General features: G+C 31.3%; 1 protein-coding gene across 1 annotated transcript in view; it reads left to right on the top strand.

Annotated features, from left to right (window-relative positions):
- LOC129218738 (rap guanine nucleotide exchange factor 1-like) overlaps positions 1-16,484 on the top strand; it is a 166,908-nt gene that overhangs the window by 67,339 nt on the left and 83,085 nt on the right. Inside the window, 3 exon segments of the mRNA XM_054853062.1 lie at positions 5,091-5,362; positions 9,664-9,785; positions 14,331-14,442. Coding sequence (XP_054709037.1) covers positions 5,091-5,362; positions 9,664-9,785; positions 14,331-14,442 — 506 coding nt within the window.

Raw genomic sequence — 16,484 nt, 5'->3', positions numbered from 1 at the left:
CGGTAATTTTGGGAGTCAAATTGAACGGAGAGGAATTGTTTTGGAGATAGAGAGAAATCATTCAAGAGTCGGAGTCTCATTTTGTTCACAATTCCAGTGAGGTAATCGGCGTTGGAATCGTGGAGTTAAAGTTGAATTGATTTTGCAGCAAATCGGAGTAAACCCTTTCAAAATCCAGGAGTCGGATTTGGAGTCAAAGTCTCAGTCATTTTTCCTCCGATTTTCAACCCTGAATGTTGATCTGTATAGCCTTATGTTTGATCAATGACACTATCAATTGCCGGATATTCGAATAATAAAATTTATCCTATTTTAAGTTTTGAGATTTCCAAAAATTTTAGATTGGGAAAATTTTTATGGGAAAATTTAAACAACCTACTTTTTTAAGATGAAATGTAACTCGGCAAATTTTCATCGGAAAATTTGATTGTTGAGATCTCATTTCCGATGAAATGTAGCTCAGCAAATTTTCATCGGAAAATTTGATTGTTACGATCTCTTTTTCCGAGGAAATGCAGCTCGGCAAATTTTCATCAGAAAATTTGATCATTACGATCTCTCTTTCCGATGAAATGTAGCTCGGTAAATTTTCATCGGAAAATTTGATCGTTAAGATCTCTTTTTCCGATGAAATGCAGCTCGTCAAATTTTCATCGGAAAATTTGATCGTTACGATATCTTTTTCCGATGAAATGTAGCTCGGCAAATTTTCATCAGAAAATTTGATCGTAAGGATATAGTTTTCCGATAAAAAACAGCTCATCGAAAACCATTCTCGGATTCTGATCGCAACGATATCAGCGTGCATTACGCGATGAGTTTAGGAGGAGTCGATGATCGACCGAGCAAAATCCGATGAGTTGATGCTACCTGGGAAGTTGCTGAAATATTTCAGAAAATATATTAGCATTTTTTTTTTTAAATTTTTCTTACTAAACATTTTTCTTAACTTTTTTTATTTTTAACAAAAAGTTAAAAATTTTATGTGTTAAATAAAAACTATTTTCCAAGTTTTGTGCTCTTGTTTTCACTTTTCATTTATGGTGGATTTTAAGCTTTTACACTAAATATCCATCAAGGCATAAGTGGACTACTTTTAGGGTCCTTGTATAGCTATCAAATATTAATTTCATTTATTGCTTTTCTTTTCTACTGTTTTTTCTTGAATTATGCTGTGCCATAATAACCTATCTTTCTTGATTGGGCATACACTTAAGTTTCTTTAAATATTTTTTTTATAATTCTATTCTTGATAAATATTTGTTTACTTTATTGCTGGATTTTGGAAGTTAACAAAATTTCTGAGTAATAAAACAAATACTTCAAAAGTTTTTTGCTTAGAGGGGCTCATCATACAGTTAGTAGCATTTGTTGTCATTAGGGATAGTAATACCCGACCAGAAATGCAATACCAATATTTTTTTTTTTTTTGTAAAACATGTGTGGTACCTGGAATACCAGTATTAATACCTGTACAAAAAATTTCTCAAAAAATGATCAACGGTATATTTTTTGGTTGTCATGTTTCATAGTTTTGTGAAAAAAGTGCAATATTTATGCAAAAACTTGTTCTGAGCTAATATAAAATGAAGGAAGAAATGTCCCCAAGTAAAAATCATTAATAGTAAGATACATAATGCAACTATTGAATGTTCCTGAAACCTGAAACTAATTTTAGTGAACAAATTTCCTGCAATAGCTCTGAATTCACGCAGGTTAGTTGTACTGGTAATAATGCACAATAGACCTCCTCTAATTGCCTCAGAAGTCCTTTATTTTCAAATAATTTAGTCTCTTGCATGTTGATATTAGATACATCTTTTTTTGCTTGTAGTTTATTATTATTCATAGCTAGTTGTAATATATCTTCAAGAGACAATTCTTTTTCAATATTAAAATCATCTTCAATGATTTCTTCTTGATCAGGATAGGTTTGTATTTGGTTTTTATATAGCCTCTGGTTTGAAATTTATGATGAACATAACTAAATTTGACCCTACTTCAATTAAAAAAAAACCTACTTAAAAGTTTTCATCTTAACCCAATCAATTAATTATTAAGTGATTGTGAATTCATTGGACCAAACAAGTATTTCATTAAAGGGTCATTCCATGCGAGATGAGCAAAAACAGCTGTGGCTGACATGTCACATATTTCAATGAAAATTTTTATTTAGGTAAACCATGCATATCTAGGAGGAAATGCAAGTATGAAAGTTTAAAAACGGTTTGTTGCTTTGTTATTGAAATTAGAAGTTGATGCGCGCTAAGCCTATTTTTTCAGAGTTCATTGCTGCCAGTTTGTGACTCAATAACTCCATAAGTTATAAATGTACATTTAAAAAATAAACATTTCCGCATTCTTTAAACAAATCTCTATTGAGAAAGAGCAAACTAAAATTTACTCGGATCTTTTTTTGAATCTGAGATATTAACAAAGATTGAACTTTTGCCAATTTACTTCAGATTTTAAGTCACTCTTCTAGCTCTTTTAATGAAAAAGTAACAGTAAAAATGATTCAGATTGAAAAACTATCTATAAGTAAATATCTGCTCTAATTTAGTAACTGTTTATGAATTTCTTGATGACGAAATTGTACTTAAAAAAATCGAAAATTTCCAAAAATTTCATTTTTTCCTCTCTTTCAGATGTGTTTTTGAAGATGAGGGAATGCTCTAAATTTACTCAATTTTTTTTAACATAATATATTGAAGTGTCTTTTAGATGCTACTAAATTTTAATCATTGGTATCTGCGTATTTTTGTTACTAGAGTAACTTGAACTAAGGTAAAATTTCATTAGTTACTTCTTTTTATTTTGTAAGTTTAGCAAAACTAACCATTTCTTTTGTGTTTCATTTTCTCAAAAGCATGTTTATGAAGTACATGCTGAAATTTCTTTTTTTTTTTAAATTGAAATAAATGTCAATTTTACTTGCTTTTGTATCATTTAGTCGTTTATCTAGTTCTTTGAATTCTCGTAATTTTACATAAGGGTCAATCCATAAAGGTTCCGTACAGTATAAACTACTCATTCATGTCCAAATATTTCTAAATTATCAAATTAAAATAATTATTTTGAAAATTACAATATGTTTTTTCAGTATAATGTATTATATAGGGCACAATATATGTAATTTAAGAAGGTGCCATAAAGTTTTTACACTTTTTATTTCTGTTTTAGTGTGTGAATTGACTAGCAAAATTGCTTAATTTCAAAGATCTGTATCTTTTTTACAAACCAAATACAAAAAACAATGTGTATAACATGTATACTGCCATACTAAGCGCAAAAGTCGTATCTGCAGCTGAGGTCAAACCGAAAAAACGGCTATTTAAAGTTTTACGCCTCCATGTATTTTACCCAGATTTCACTTTTTTAGATTTTTTTAAAAAATAGTTCCAATTCACAAATAAAAATAAAACGTTGCATAGGGGTAAAACATGTTATAAAGAACCACCTCGTGACAATAACTCAATTTTGACAAAAAGTGTAGATATCACTTTTGTGCTTAGCACAGCAGTATAGTACTTGAATGGAATATTCAATTGGCCAGGAAATTTTATTTTTAATTCAATCCCCCTTTTGGTTTATAGGGGTCTAAACATGTACTTTTTGTCATTTTTCCGATTTTTGAGGGGCTGTAATCTGTAAAGGGTACACAAACATACAGCAATAGTTACATATTCTTTTTAGCATGGTTCCAGTGATTAGTTTTTGCCATATTTCATTTTGTGTTTCGGTCCCATACGTGAGTTATCCCCCTTTGAAATGAGTAAACTTTTTACATTTGGTCTTGAACTTTAACCTGTTGCCATTATTTTAATTATTAACTTACAGCTACGTAACTCAGCATGTAAGACTATCAACTTATGCACTTTAACATCAAAGCGTTAAATTAACTGTCATAAATGTAATTCAAATAGATTTTGGCGAAAATGCAAAACTCTAAAAGTCCCATTTTTGACTACGCAAATCACTTTTGATGACCTCTAAAAAATCAGAGGTCCAGTTGAGAGAAAAAATAAAAGTGGTTTTAAACATCTTTCATATGCAGCTTTTAGGGATATGAATTTCAAAAAAATTAAAAATGGTCGAACGCAACCATCCGTTGAACCTGTATGGATTGACCCATAAAACAAAAAGAAAATGCTATTTTTCTGAATTTTATTTTACGTTTGGAAATCAAAAACCAATTTCGAATTTCTTCAAGCAAATAGTAGAAACACAGCTCTCTATTCTTGAAAAATTTTAAAGTTGTTTGAATTTTCCCTCATTTGAATTTTTGTGTGTACGTGAAGAGGAAAATCACCATTTTACAAAATGTCTCTAAGTTTAAAACTGATTTTGAAGACAAATGAGTTAAAATACAACTTCAAAAGTAAGGTATTTCTTCTCATGATATCACACATTATTGGGTATTAATTTCATCAAAGCTAATGCAATCCTTATAAATTGAGATTTAAAAATAAAATGCTTAATTATGAGAAAATTGAAATATTTTCAGTTTTTGAAACTCGGTTAAAAGTTAACTATAATAACTCATATCAGATTAATTATCCTACTCCATAGATTGCAAAAACATATAACTTTTGTGTTTTCATTAAATAGTTAATACAATACAAGCCTTCAAAAGTGCAACATTTAGTATTTATGAGAATGCTGTTCAATTTGACCAATTTTCAATCGCATGCAACCATTTAAATAAAAAGTTTTAAGCAAAAATATTTTAGATATTTTTATATAGGCATAAAAGGAACCTGTATACCAAATTTCATAAAAATCTATTACCATGCTGCCACCACTTTTTTGCGAATTTTGCTCATTTCACATGGAATGACCCTAAAGCAATATCTATCTCGTTAAGAAGGTTTAATGATTTCTTTACAATGAAGTAAATGTTTTGCAGCTCTGTTATTTTGCTTGCACTGATCCTAAGTACTGAAGTCATCCTCTCTGTTCTTTAACCTGATTATGTCTTAAGTGTGTTTCTGAAAAGTATGTTATTCTATTGATGAATTCTTTAAAATGTTAACTATCTTTTACCAACAAATGTACTGTTTACATTGTTACTTTCTCACCCTTTTTAGTTAAGGCTTATATGCAGATGTTTGGCAGCTACTCTCAACCTTCAGAATCTGAATTTCTTCGGCACTCTGTTCACACTTATAAAGTTGTTCAAGCCAACTGGCAACAAATTGAGCTTTCTTTAATGCACCAGCAATCCTATAATAGCAGCTGTGTTGTTAACTCAGAAGAATCTTCATTATATGATGGTTATAATATGCATATCAATTCATCAAAAGGAATTAAGGAAGTCACATCCTCCCATCCCCCAAGTATACCTCCCAAAAAGAATAGGGTAAGCTATAACCTTTATCAATTGATTTTTGATGGTTATCACTAGTGGGATTTCATGTCATTTTGTTTGAATCATGCTTTAACTTATCTGTTACACAAAACTATTCTAAAAATATATGTAGGTGTGAATGCCCTTAGATTTATGAATGGAATCTTCAACAATGAAGTTGTATTGGTATCCATAGCACACACATTTCAATGTCATTTAGTTTTCAATATTGTTCCATAACTTTTAAAACCTGAAAAAGATTTTGAAGATACTACGAGCTTAACTACTTGCAAATTATGACAAGGCATTAGTTTTTTCCCCATGTAGAGAACAATAAAAGTAATGCATTTTTATCAACTTCTGAATTTTATTAAATTTCTTTCACTTATATAATATTTTCTACATTTCATGATTAAAAATTGTCCTTTTCACTGATATTGGAGTATTTGACTGTACAGTATGGGTTAATCATTTTAAAACTCTGTAAGCCAAAATTCTTTAATGTTTATTTTTATGTGGTTGGAGGCCACCTTGACACGTTATAATAGGAAGTTGGTTGTTTGCATCACTTTGCCTGTGAATGTCTGGCAAGCCTTTCTAACAATATTTCATTGATAATTACATGACTTGTCAATACAGAATATATGACAACTGCTGTTGAGTTCAACCGCAGTAAATACAGAATTCAGGAATACTACATGTTTGAGAACTTTTGAAATGTGTGTGAGAGTACAAGGAATATGTAGGTATGCCAAATACTGCGGACTCCCCATAGTTTCTCTTAGGAATGCGCCAATAAGCAAATTGACCAATTACCTATTACCAACCAATTGGCTGCTGATACTCAACAGCGCCGATTAATGATTATTTTTAATGCTACCAATATCCAGTCACTTTTTTTCTTTTATAATTTAGGCTTTAGAAACAGCCAATGGTTTATTTCTGATGGCTGGTTTATTTTCTCCTCTTTCGTAATTTACCAAAAACTAATTTCAAAATTTCATCAAATTTCTTTGAACCAATTTTCACATTAATTTTGATAATATTACATAATATTTACTGAACTTAAAAGCTTAAAAACATTAGGAACTGCCAACCACAGGCTAGATTAGCCTGTGGTCACAAGACTAATTTAGTTGTTCTTTTAATTTTTATTTATTCTTTACTTATTAGTAGCCAATTAATCCAAGACTTTTATTCTTTATTAAAAGTTTTAAGGTTATCTAGAAGCTATATTCTAAAGGAGAAAAGTATCAACAATAGAAAAAGGTTGCAACATTTGATATATGTGTATATTTATTCAAAATAGAAAAATTTAAATTAAAATGTAACATTACTTCAGCCATCAATTTGTAAAAAAAAATATAATCATAATAAAATATACACATTTAAAAAAAAATAATAATATTTCATGATAATAAATTTTTTGTTAAATAATAACAAATTTTTTTATTTTTTGTTTTAAAAATAAAAAAATTAATGATTTAAAGAATGAGTCGTATAATGTCTGATGTAATCCTATGCTTAGTTTCAAGGAACAAAATAACAGAAAAAAAAAGTTGTCATCATCAGAAGCTGGGGTGAGGGTATCATAGACTAAAATTAGGAAATTATCCTGATCTTTTTTAAGAAACAAAGCAGAAGCGTCTGGAATCTTTCTTTTTCATCAGAGAGAATTAAGGTTAGGTTGCAGTGGGATCATATACTAATACATTTGTTTATTCCTGTTGCATTTATGTCCTTCAAAAGATTTAGAAGTGCATAAAAACAATGAGTAGCTACAAGGCAGGTGATGTGAAACCAGTGGAAGGGGGATAAATATTGACTTCATATGGATATGAATTGAAAACTCTTTGCAAATATGTAGTTGGAGAGGCGGGAAGGGATTTTCTTACTCATGTTTTTCGCTAGGTTTCACTTTTCCAACCTGTAATTTTTTATTGTTATTTCAAGTTACCTGGCAACTGCAGGAATAAATTTTTTTTCTTTTTACTTTCAAGAAGGTGCAATAATCTCAAAAACATGTTCATCAGCTGATTAACTCTTTATGACCATTAGATTTCTTTGTTTATTAAGAAGACAAAAGGGAGCAGTGCTTTCCTTAAAAATATTTCATTCTACATAATATCACTTCTTTGTTATTTTTTGTTTTTTATTATTTTTATTAATTTCAGATATTTTGCTCATTAAAAAAGGACAATAACAGATGGAGTGATTCAGTGAGTAAATGTTTTGTAATGTGTGCTAATGTGTGTAATAATGATATCTTTGAAGGAGTTTATGAACGAAAAATTTTGGTACCTCTTAATATGTAAGGTAATCACACCAGTAGTGGCCAGTGCTTCAGTTGTGGCCATTTCAAGGTTTATATATAAAAGAATAAAATTCCAGTTCTCTTAATAGATTCAAAAGTGCATCAAACATGCAAGATGTATTACTTTCTGCATGTTTGAATCCACTGAGAAACCTTGAATCCTATATTTTCAAATATAAACCTTGAAGTAGCCACTGTTGAAGCATTACTAAACACTGGCCACATCTAGTGTATTTACCAAATATCTTTTAACTTTTGCTTGACTATTGTCAAGTAGGATAATAGTAGTGGGTATCATAATCTATAGTTTATTCAGGAAGCAGTGATAGAGAGATAAAATAAAAGGGGTTACTGCATTTACTTAAGAGGGTTTGGCACTAAAATTTGCCACTTTCATGTGTTATTCATTGGACTGGAGATTCCGTTCATGAGCATTTTGCTTTTCTGATTGACCCTGCTTTTAATCACCCTAGTGCCAAGCAGACAACAGCATTGCCAATTGACACAATGCTTTGTTACTTTCACTATGATTTCTTGCTGAATGCACAATAGAGGCTTCTCTCTTAATTTTTTTTCCATCCCTTTCTATTCCTTCCTCAAATATTGATAGAATGAAGTGCAAATTTAGTCTTGTGATAAAATTGTCCTAACTAAAATAAATTACATTATCTTAGTATCTAGCTTCTTTTTGTTTTTCAAATATTTTTTTATATTTTTAACATTTAAATAATAAAATACTTTATGCATAATGCTTTACTCCCTCCAAATCTGCAGCTCTTCCAGAATTTTTTTTTCTCCTAGTTTTGCCTGAAATTTATGAAAAATCAATTAAGCGTTTCAAACACAAGTTATTTACCTTTCACACTGTAATATTGAGGTGTATAGTTTGATTATGTGTAACTAAAAAATAATATTTAAATGATCATAGCTAGTGTTAAGGGATTCTAAATTTGAAAGATGTTAATGTAAGTGCTGCATCTGCATTGCTATTCTTGTTGCTACTATTCTTCTCTGTTAAAAACAAGTATTTGGACAATAGAATTACTAAGTCCGAGCTTCTGCATTATTTTTGTTCGGAATTAATGACATCCAAAAAAAAAAAAAGGAAAAAAATTCTCTGATGTGCTTTTTAAGGAGTTTTACATGCATGCTATGCAAAACTAATGAGCTGAAACTTGCATAAATACTACAAGTTTCTGACACCTAAAAGTACTTTAATTTCCCAAAATTTCCGACTTACAGTGTAATGAAAAAATGTCTGCAACCTTAGCTTTAACATGGCAATTCGTTACAGATAGAATTTTAAGCTTGTTTTTTCATTGTTGTCTTTAATAACCACTTTGAAAAAAACCACCTATTTTGATGGGGGAAAATCTTATTTCTAATAGAACTAATGAAATGAAGATGCAAGGTGACAAGCTTAAGCTGCAGTGCATTGAAAACAGACTGGTTTTCGTATGAAGGATAATGATGGCCACTTTGGATTGCAATTTCTTTTACAAAATCAATACATACACTCTGCAACTGTAACCCATTAAAAATCAGTTTTCTGACAATCGACCAAATAAGTAAGAGCTTTTGAATTTTTTTTTTTGTTCAGAATTTACATCAACCATTCTGGAAAAAAATATCCCCACCACGCTTATTTATGAGCTTACATGCATGCTACAAATCAAACTCACAAAAATGCTAAAACATATTGACCACCAAATATACTTTAATCTCCCAAAATTTAAGGCTTTCAGTGTGATAAAATTTTCGGCAACCTTTGCCTAAACTTGGCAATTCATTTCACAATTACAATTTCAAAAGCTGAAAATTTGCATAGGTTAGTTTCAAAGGTATTTCTGTACCTCTATAAAATTTCATCCAAATCAGAGATGGTTGATCTAGGACCACTAGGTAATTTTCCATGGAATGACTTATGTATAAATTACAAAATCATTCAAGTTTACCGTGATATACAAACTTTTAATTTGCATTTTTATTGCTTTTATAGGTAATCAATAATGCTCAGACATATTCCAAGCACAGTGAGAATTCCCTTTTATCACCATCTTCTCAACTAGCTGTAGGACTTCCTGAGGAAAATACCCCTGCTGTAGCTTATGGACAAAAAGTGTAAGTTTTATGAAAATATGAGCTTATTTAATCAAAACAGTCCCATAGATGGGCTTGTTTACCAGACACAGATTAAGTCTTGTTCCAGCTCATGTAATGATTCTGGAGGAGGACTAATAGCTGGCAATCTTTCGGTCAAAATAGTCCCAAAGACGTTCTATCATGTTTGGATTCAGAAGAATGACAAATAATGTTACAATTGATCTCTGGATAATGCAATGTTTAAGGCAACAACCAAGCAGGCATGTTGGCTGAGGTTCACTCTTATATCTCAACAACCATTTACTTGCAACTCTTTTCATTTCATAAAACTTTCTATCAAAAATCAAATGAGAACAAATTAAAAAGTTTTGCTTACTTCTCTTCTTCAAACAGTTAGAGGTATGGCTTGGATCAAAATACTGAAATGCTGTTAAAAAATGCCTTGTGAAATGCTGTGGCCAAATTTAAATTTAATGCAAGCCATGACTGTCTGGCAAATCATCTCTACCAAAATGGCATTTATGAAAGTCTTAACAGCCCACTTTGTGAGAAATATAAAATTATGGACAGGAGCCATTTGTTGGGATGCTCAACTCTCAGTGGAGATTCTGAGGTGCAGCGATATTAGAGCGCTCAACACCTGCTGATAGGACATTGAATTTTTTCTTTTAAAGTTTATATTCTTGTTACTGTTACCTCAAAAGATTGTCCCATTTTCCATTGCTATTGGGAATTTAGAAAAAATGTCCTATCCTATTCAAGTCTGGAGATTCTGCTGGCTATTCCATCGCTCCAAACGGGTACTCTCAAAATAGTGCTCAACAACTGCAGCATTATCATCCACCATAGGGAAATTCTAATCAATAGCCCAGCATATGGGCGGACGTATGGATAAAGGATCTCATACAGATATCTCAAACAACTCAAAGTTCTTCAATGGATCACAGACTGGTCAGTCAATTCAGCCCAAACCATAATTCCACCACCTACATAACTGTCTTTCAAAGTGTTGGATTTATGGTAGCTGGTGCGCTGCTCCCTACAGATCAGAAAAACCCACAAAACATGCTCCAGTGTGAATCTAAATTTGTCTGTGAAGAGTAAAGAAGCCCATTGCTGTTAGGTCTAAGAAATTTGTTTTCTTGCCCCCAATAAACCGATCAATATCCAATTTCTATACTTCTTTGTCATCCATTAAGGGAGACTTACAAAACTGGTCATCTTGTATAATGACATGTATTGTGCTGGTGTCTTCACACTGTAGTAAAGCAGAATCTTCTCCCTGATGCAACAAAGAGGTCTACAACTAACCGTGGTGCTTCTTTGGGCAGTAAGAAATAGGAAACATTCTTCTGCAGGTGGTGTAGCTTGTGTCTGGTCTAAAATATTTCTTCCACACACAGAATCTGCTAATTGATGTTAATCCCAAAATTGAAGGGCTGCACAGTAGGGTGGAACAAAAAAAAAAGTTTTTGATTTTCAATTTGCCGTAGTGCGGAAAAGTTGCCTTTTTATGCAAACAAGATGTAAAAAAAATATGACAAATATTGAAGCACGTCATGAGGTGCCGCAAAGAGCATAAAGTTTTGCAAAATTGCAATTTTTGTACATTTTAAATTTTTTAAAAAAAAATTTCAAATTTATCTTTACGCTTCAAATGCTGTCGGAAAGTAATTTTTATGCTCAACAGGTCGCACAATAACTTTTTTTTGTTGTTCGGACTATGTCTTGAGGTGCCGAAAGAGCAAAGTTTCGCAAAAACACACTTTTTGCCGAATGCACTGGCATCTGGGAGCTTGAGTCATTGCAGCAGCGGATGTTTAAATGGGGTGGGGCTGGTCAGCAGTGATTTGTGTGAGTGGGGCCAAGCTCAGATCAGGCAACTAAAAATCCGACTGAAAATCTCAAGACTCTGACTCAGTACATCGTTAAAGTGTAGTAAAATATAGTTTCCTTTATATGGGCGTGGAACTTCGCTAAAATTCTTTAAAACAAATAATAATACTGAAATATATTAATAGTAATCATTATTCATTCATACATTTTCAAGAAAAGATCCATTTCTTGTACGGATCAAGTGGGCAATGCGCATGTTCCTGTGTGGTTTAACATCAAGTTAAAACCTTCTCGTACTTATGGCTCTAAACATTTATTTGAATGTATCTTACATTCACGATATCTCTCTCATTATTTTAAGAATATTATAGACCAGGTTACATAAAGAAATGGGTATTTTGATGCAAAAGAAAATCTCCATTTGGCTATGTTATGCAAACAGCGTAGAAATGTAAGAGAACTTGGATTACGACGTGTGTTGAATGCAAGAACACAAAGTAGAGGCGGGGTTAAGAAGTTTAAAGTTCAACAAATAATTTTTGCTACCTAAGATTACATCGATTTGATCTCATGGGGTGAAAATAAAATAACCGAGCCTCTTGGTAAAACATTTGTCTAGTGAATCTCTCAAAGTGAAACTTGTAACCCTTAAGCGGCTCGTAAAGGTTCAGTTGCAGGAGACGAAAAATTGACTCAAGAGTTACTTGGAAGAAAGAGTTATTTGGTACAGAAAAAAAACCCACTTTAATGTGTCAAAGAAGTAGACACAAACATCATACAGGTTTAACTATTTATTTACAATCACTAAGAATACTTTGAATGGTAAAAATGGAATTGTTCATGTCTTTTATAGTATACTAGTGATACCCGCACGGCTTTGCCCGTTGTAGAAAAAATTAAAAGGTCATTTGGTTTGCTTGTATATTTACAAATAATGTAAGAAGAATTTCTCGCCAATTGGCTTGCCCATGGTACGGTTCCACGTTATGACAACTTGGTAATTTACTCGCCCATCTTATAATTTTGCTCGGGTAAATGTGATTAAAATTGGAATAAAGAAGAACAAAATCAAATTTTCGAAAAATCGCGTCGAGGTGCACTCCCCCATGCTAAAAATTGACTTTGTGCCAAATTTCATGAAAATCGACCGAACGGTCTAGGCGCTATGCGCGTCACAGAGATCCAGACAGCGATCTAGATCTCCAGACAGACTTTCGGCTTAATTATTAGTAAAGATTATGATTTTTTAAAACTATATTTTGTAATTAGTATTTTTTTCCTAATATAATGCTTAAAAAATGCACTTACTGCCATATTTTGTGCCGTTATATACAGTAGGAAAGCATAAAAAGGAATTTCATTGTTAAATGGAAATTTCGGTTACTATCAAACTTCAAGCTCGTTGCGGCACCTAAAGATATTGTAGTAAAACAATGAAATTTCTTCTGCTTCTTTTTAAACTTAAATGACAACTTTTCGCCACTACGGCAAACCAAAAAAATTGAAACCACCCTACTGCACAGTGAGAGGCATTGAGTTGTCTAGCAGCACTGGATTCTGACTACCCCATTTCTATCTGTTCGACTGCTTGTACACTACACTTAACCAATCAAAAATATGACTTCTCCTAGCCATTGCTAGATTCTACTGAGTATTTTCAACAAACCTGCTAACTTCAAAATAAGTTTCAACTGTAAAATCTGTTTAACAGTATACTGCTTTTGGACACCATTATTAAACTGATCTGGTAAACTTTGAATTTCGAACATACAACTACCTTATGAGATGACTTTCAGTACAACAACTTGCAGATTGCTTTACTTTTCTAATAAATATTTCAGTTTTTATTTTCGAAAATTGAGTTAATGTGAAAAATTTCATCTAAACTTAACCAATCTTGCTCCAGACTCATTTTCAAAATTGTTATTGAGAACTTTCAATGCTTAATTAAATTTTCAGTATCATCACTAAGTTCTTAATAGCTTTTTTCAGATTGCTATAAATCAAGGAATGCCTTTTCAGTCCAGTTGCTGATACTTGTTTATTTTCTTTATGCTTGAAGTCTCCAAATCTAGTTTTCAGGACATCTCTTTTGAGAATTTGCCTTCTACCTCCTCCTGTTAATGTTGCTCACCAATGTCTGTAATCTACACTATTAAATCTCTTCTGTTCCCATAGATTTTTGAGCAAATTTACTGTATCCTGTTATTTTATTTAATGAAAAAATGGCTAGTTAATTCATTGTAGATATTTTAACTGTTCTCACTCTACAATAATACCCCAGTTCAATTTTCTTGAAGGATGTAACTTACTGCACAGCACCAATTCATAACTGTTTATGATAGCAGAGTGTGAGCAACAACCCAGTTTACTAAAATTGTATATATTGATTAAAATGTAAAGCTGCAAATCTACTCTGTAAGTTCATAATAGAAACATGAGTAAAATAGCACATAGTTGTCATTTGACTATGCTCTCAGTCAATTTTAAACTCCACATATAACTGCAATAGAAAAACTACCCCACTGATGTTATTTCCATAATTTGCATATGCTTCTTACGACTCACAAAGCATCATTTAGTTCAACCACTTTCAGTCCATAAGAAATCTTGCATAATGTGAATTCTCTTAGTGGTCAATTGTTATTTAAAAACCTATGAAGCGTTATAATATTATGCATAAATCACTATTTTAATATTGATTTTTTTTCTCCTCTTGCTATTTAGTGAAGAAAAGACCTTTTTACCATTGTCTGACAGTAGCGCTGAAGCTGTAACTGATAACCAAGGAGCCCTAGATGAATTAGATCCGACAGAATATCTCATTATGAAAAAAAGTGTATGTATTTTTTCTAATATGATAACTCTAAAATTAATGTGGGACTCCCATGCCTTTCTGATAGTATATTATATTTTATGCATATATTTTTCTTATATTTTTCATACAGTGAAAATCTGGGTTATTACAACTATTATGAAAGAAAAGAGTTCTTTTCATGCCCTACTTATAAAGCTAACGAAACAAAAATAGGTTTATTTTTAAGTGCAATAGTTGTATTAGTATCATGACAACAGCAACTAAAAAAAAGCTATTGTAAACAGTATGTATGTATCTTTAGTTGGAGTATCCAGGTTATAATTTAAAAATGTGAGTGTTGTTTCCAGGTTTGTAACTTTGTACTTGGTTGGGATCCATGAATAAATCATGTTATCACCTTTTTTTTTTTTTTTTAAAATAAAGGAATTAAGCATCCCATGAATGCCAAAATAAAACCCTGAAGTACTTTTTCATTTTTCCATGCATTGAGGAAAATTTAATAAATAAATTTTGCTTTTTAGTCAGTTTAGGAAACAAGTTATTTTTATATTTTCTAAAATCTTTAACTAACCCCTTGCATTCAAAATTCTTTTCAAAACAATAACTTTTTTATTTGAAAACTTTTGTAATAATAAGTTATATTAATAAGTGAAAGAATAGTACTATTTTTCTTTTTTTTATAATATGAAGGAGAATGAGGTTAAGATAATGTTTTATGATCTCCATAAAGTTTAAAGCTGTTGCCCTTCAATATTGTTCTAAGCTAATGAAAAGAAGTTTAAAATGAGTTAAAGACGGATTCTTTTGACATTATCATTAACACATGAATAGGATCACATTCAATACGGCTTGATTCTCCCCTATCACTCAATATCTATAACCAAAGTAAAATTTTAGGATTTATTTGAAATTCTGAATTTCTAGTTAGGAGTTGTGAGGAAAAAAATGGAGTTGTTAATTCTGTTCAATAAGGTACACCTTATAAATAAAAAATTACTGAAATCTGCTGTCAAAATAAAGATCAATAATTGATTGGTTGATTTTATGTGGCTTTTTCTGGCTAGTACAAATATAGTATTATTTTTTCTAACCTTATCAGCTAAAATCAGGGGTGGCCTTTCAAAATTCACTTGTCCTCAACCAAGTTTGATTTTGCTTGACCACTGATTGTATACCATTCTAAGTTTAGCATGGATTTAAGAAATACTGATAAAGATTGATAGGTTTTGTTAGAAGTGGCTGGTTATAACTGAAAGTTTATCCCTGAAAAACAGAAAACCGAAGTGCTTTTATGAAATGTGTTAGGAAAATTGATAAGCCTGCCTGGTATGGATAAAAAAATATCAAAACAAATATTCTCATCAAAACAGATGAAATATGTCAAGTTCTGGTTAAGCAGTTATGCTCTAACTAGCTCTTTTTTTTTCAGTGATTCTATTGTTTCTACTTCGAGAACAGTGTATAGGTCAATTCTAGCATTACAGATAAAATGTAAAAATTTTTGCACTGCAACAATGTATTAAACCATATGTTCTTATACCTGTCAATATTTTAATAAGTCAGGTTATAGGGCTTGGTATGAATATAGGGATATACACTGGAGTGCCTTGTTTTTGCACTTTTTTCCCCTTAATGAAATGTGATACCTGCTACAAGTGGCCACTCCCGATGAACATTACAGATATGAAATCTTTTTTGAATCAAATAATATCTTTGAGAAGTATAACCTGAAAATTTCACATTTTTGGACAAAAACACTATATTGTTTTCCAATTTTAAATAGAGTATAAAGATCATATTTTTGCTTTCGTAGATGTCAACTACCATGAAATTTCATGTTCAAAGCTTAAAATGTCAGTTAAGTATACTTAGAGACAGTAGAAATGTCTCCTTTGATGCTTGAAATGCAGCATAAAGTCGGTGCAATAAGCAGATTTTTCAGATTTTTGATATAAAATTTTTTAAATTTGTTTCATGTTTGGATTATAAGTGTAATTGGATAACATTTCATTACAGTTGATCCTATCTATATCCCCCAATATCTATATTGAAGCAACTCGTTA

This window comes from Uloborus diversus, chromosome 3 (assembly GCF_026930045.1).
Source record: "Uloborus diversus isolate 005 chromosome 3, Udiv.v.3.1, whole genome shotgun sequence".
In the NCBI taxonomy this organism is placed as follows: Eukaryota; Metazoa; Arthropoda; class Arachnida; order Araneae; family Uloboridae; genus Uloborus; species Uloborus diversus.
The sequence above is the reverse complement of the archived record's forward strand: the minus strand, read 5'-3'. Positions and strand labels throughout refer to the sequence as shown.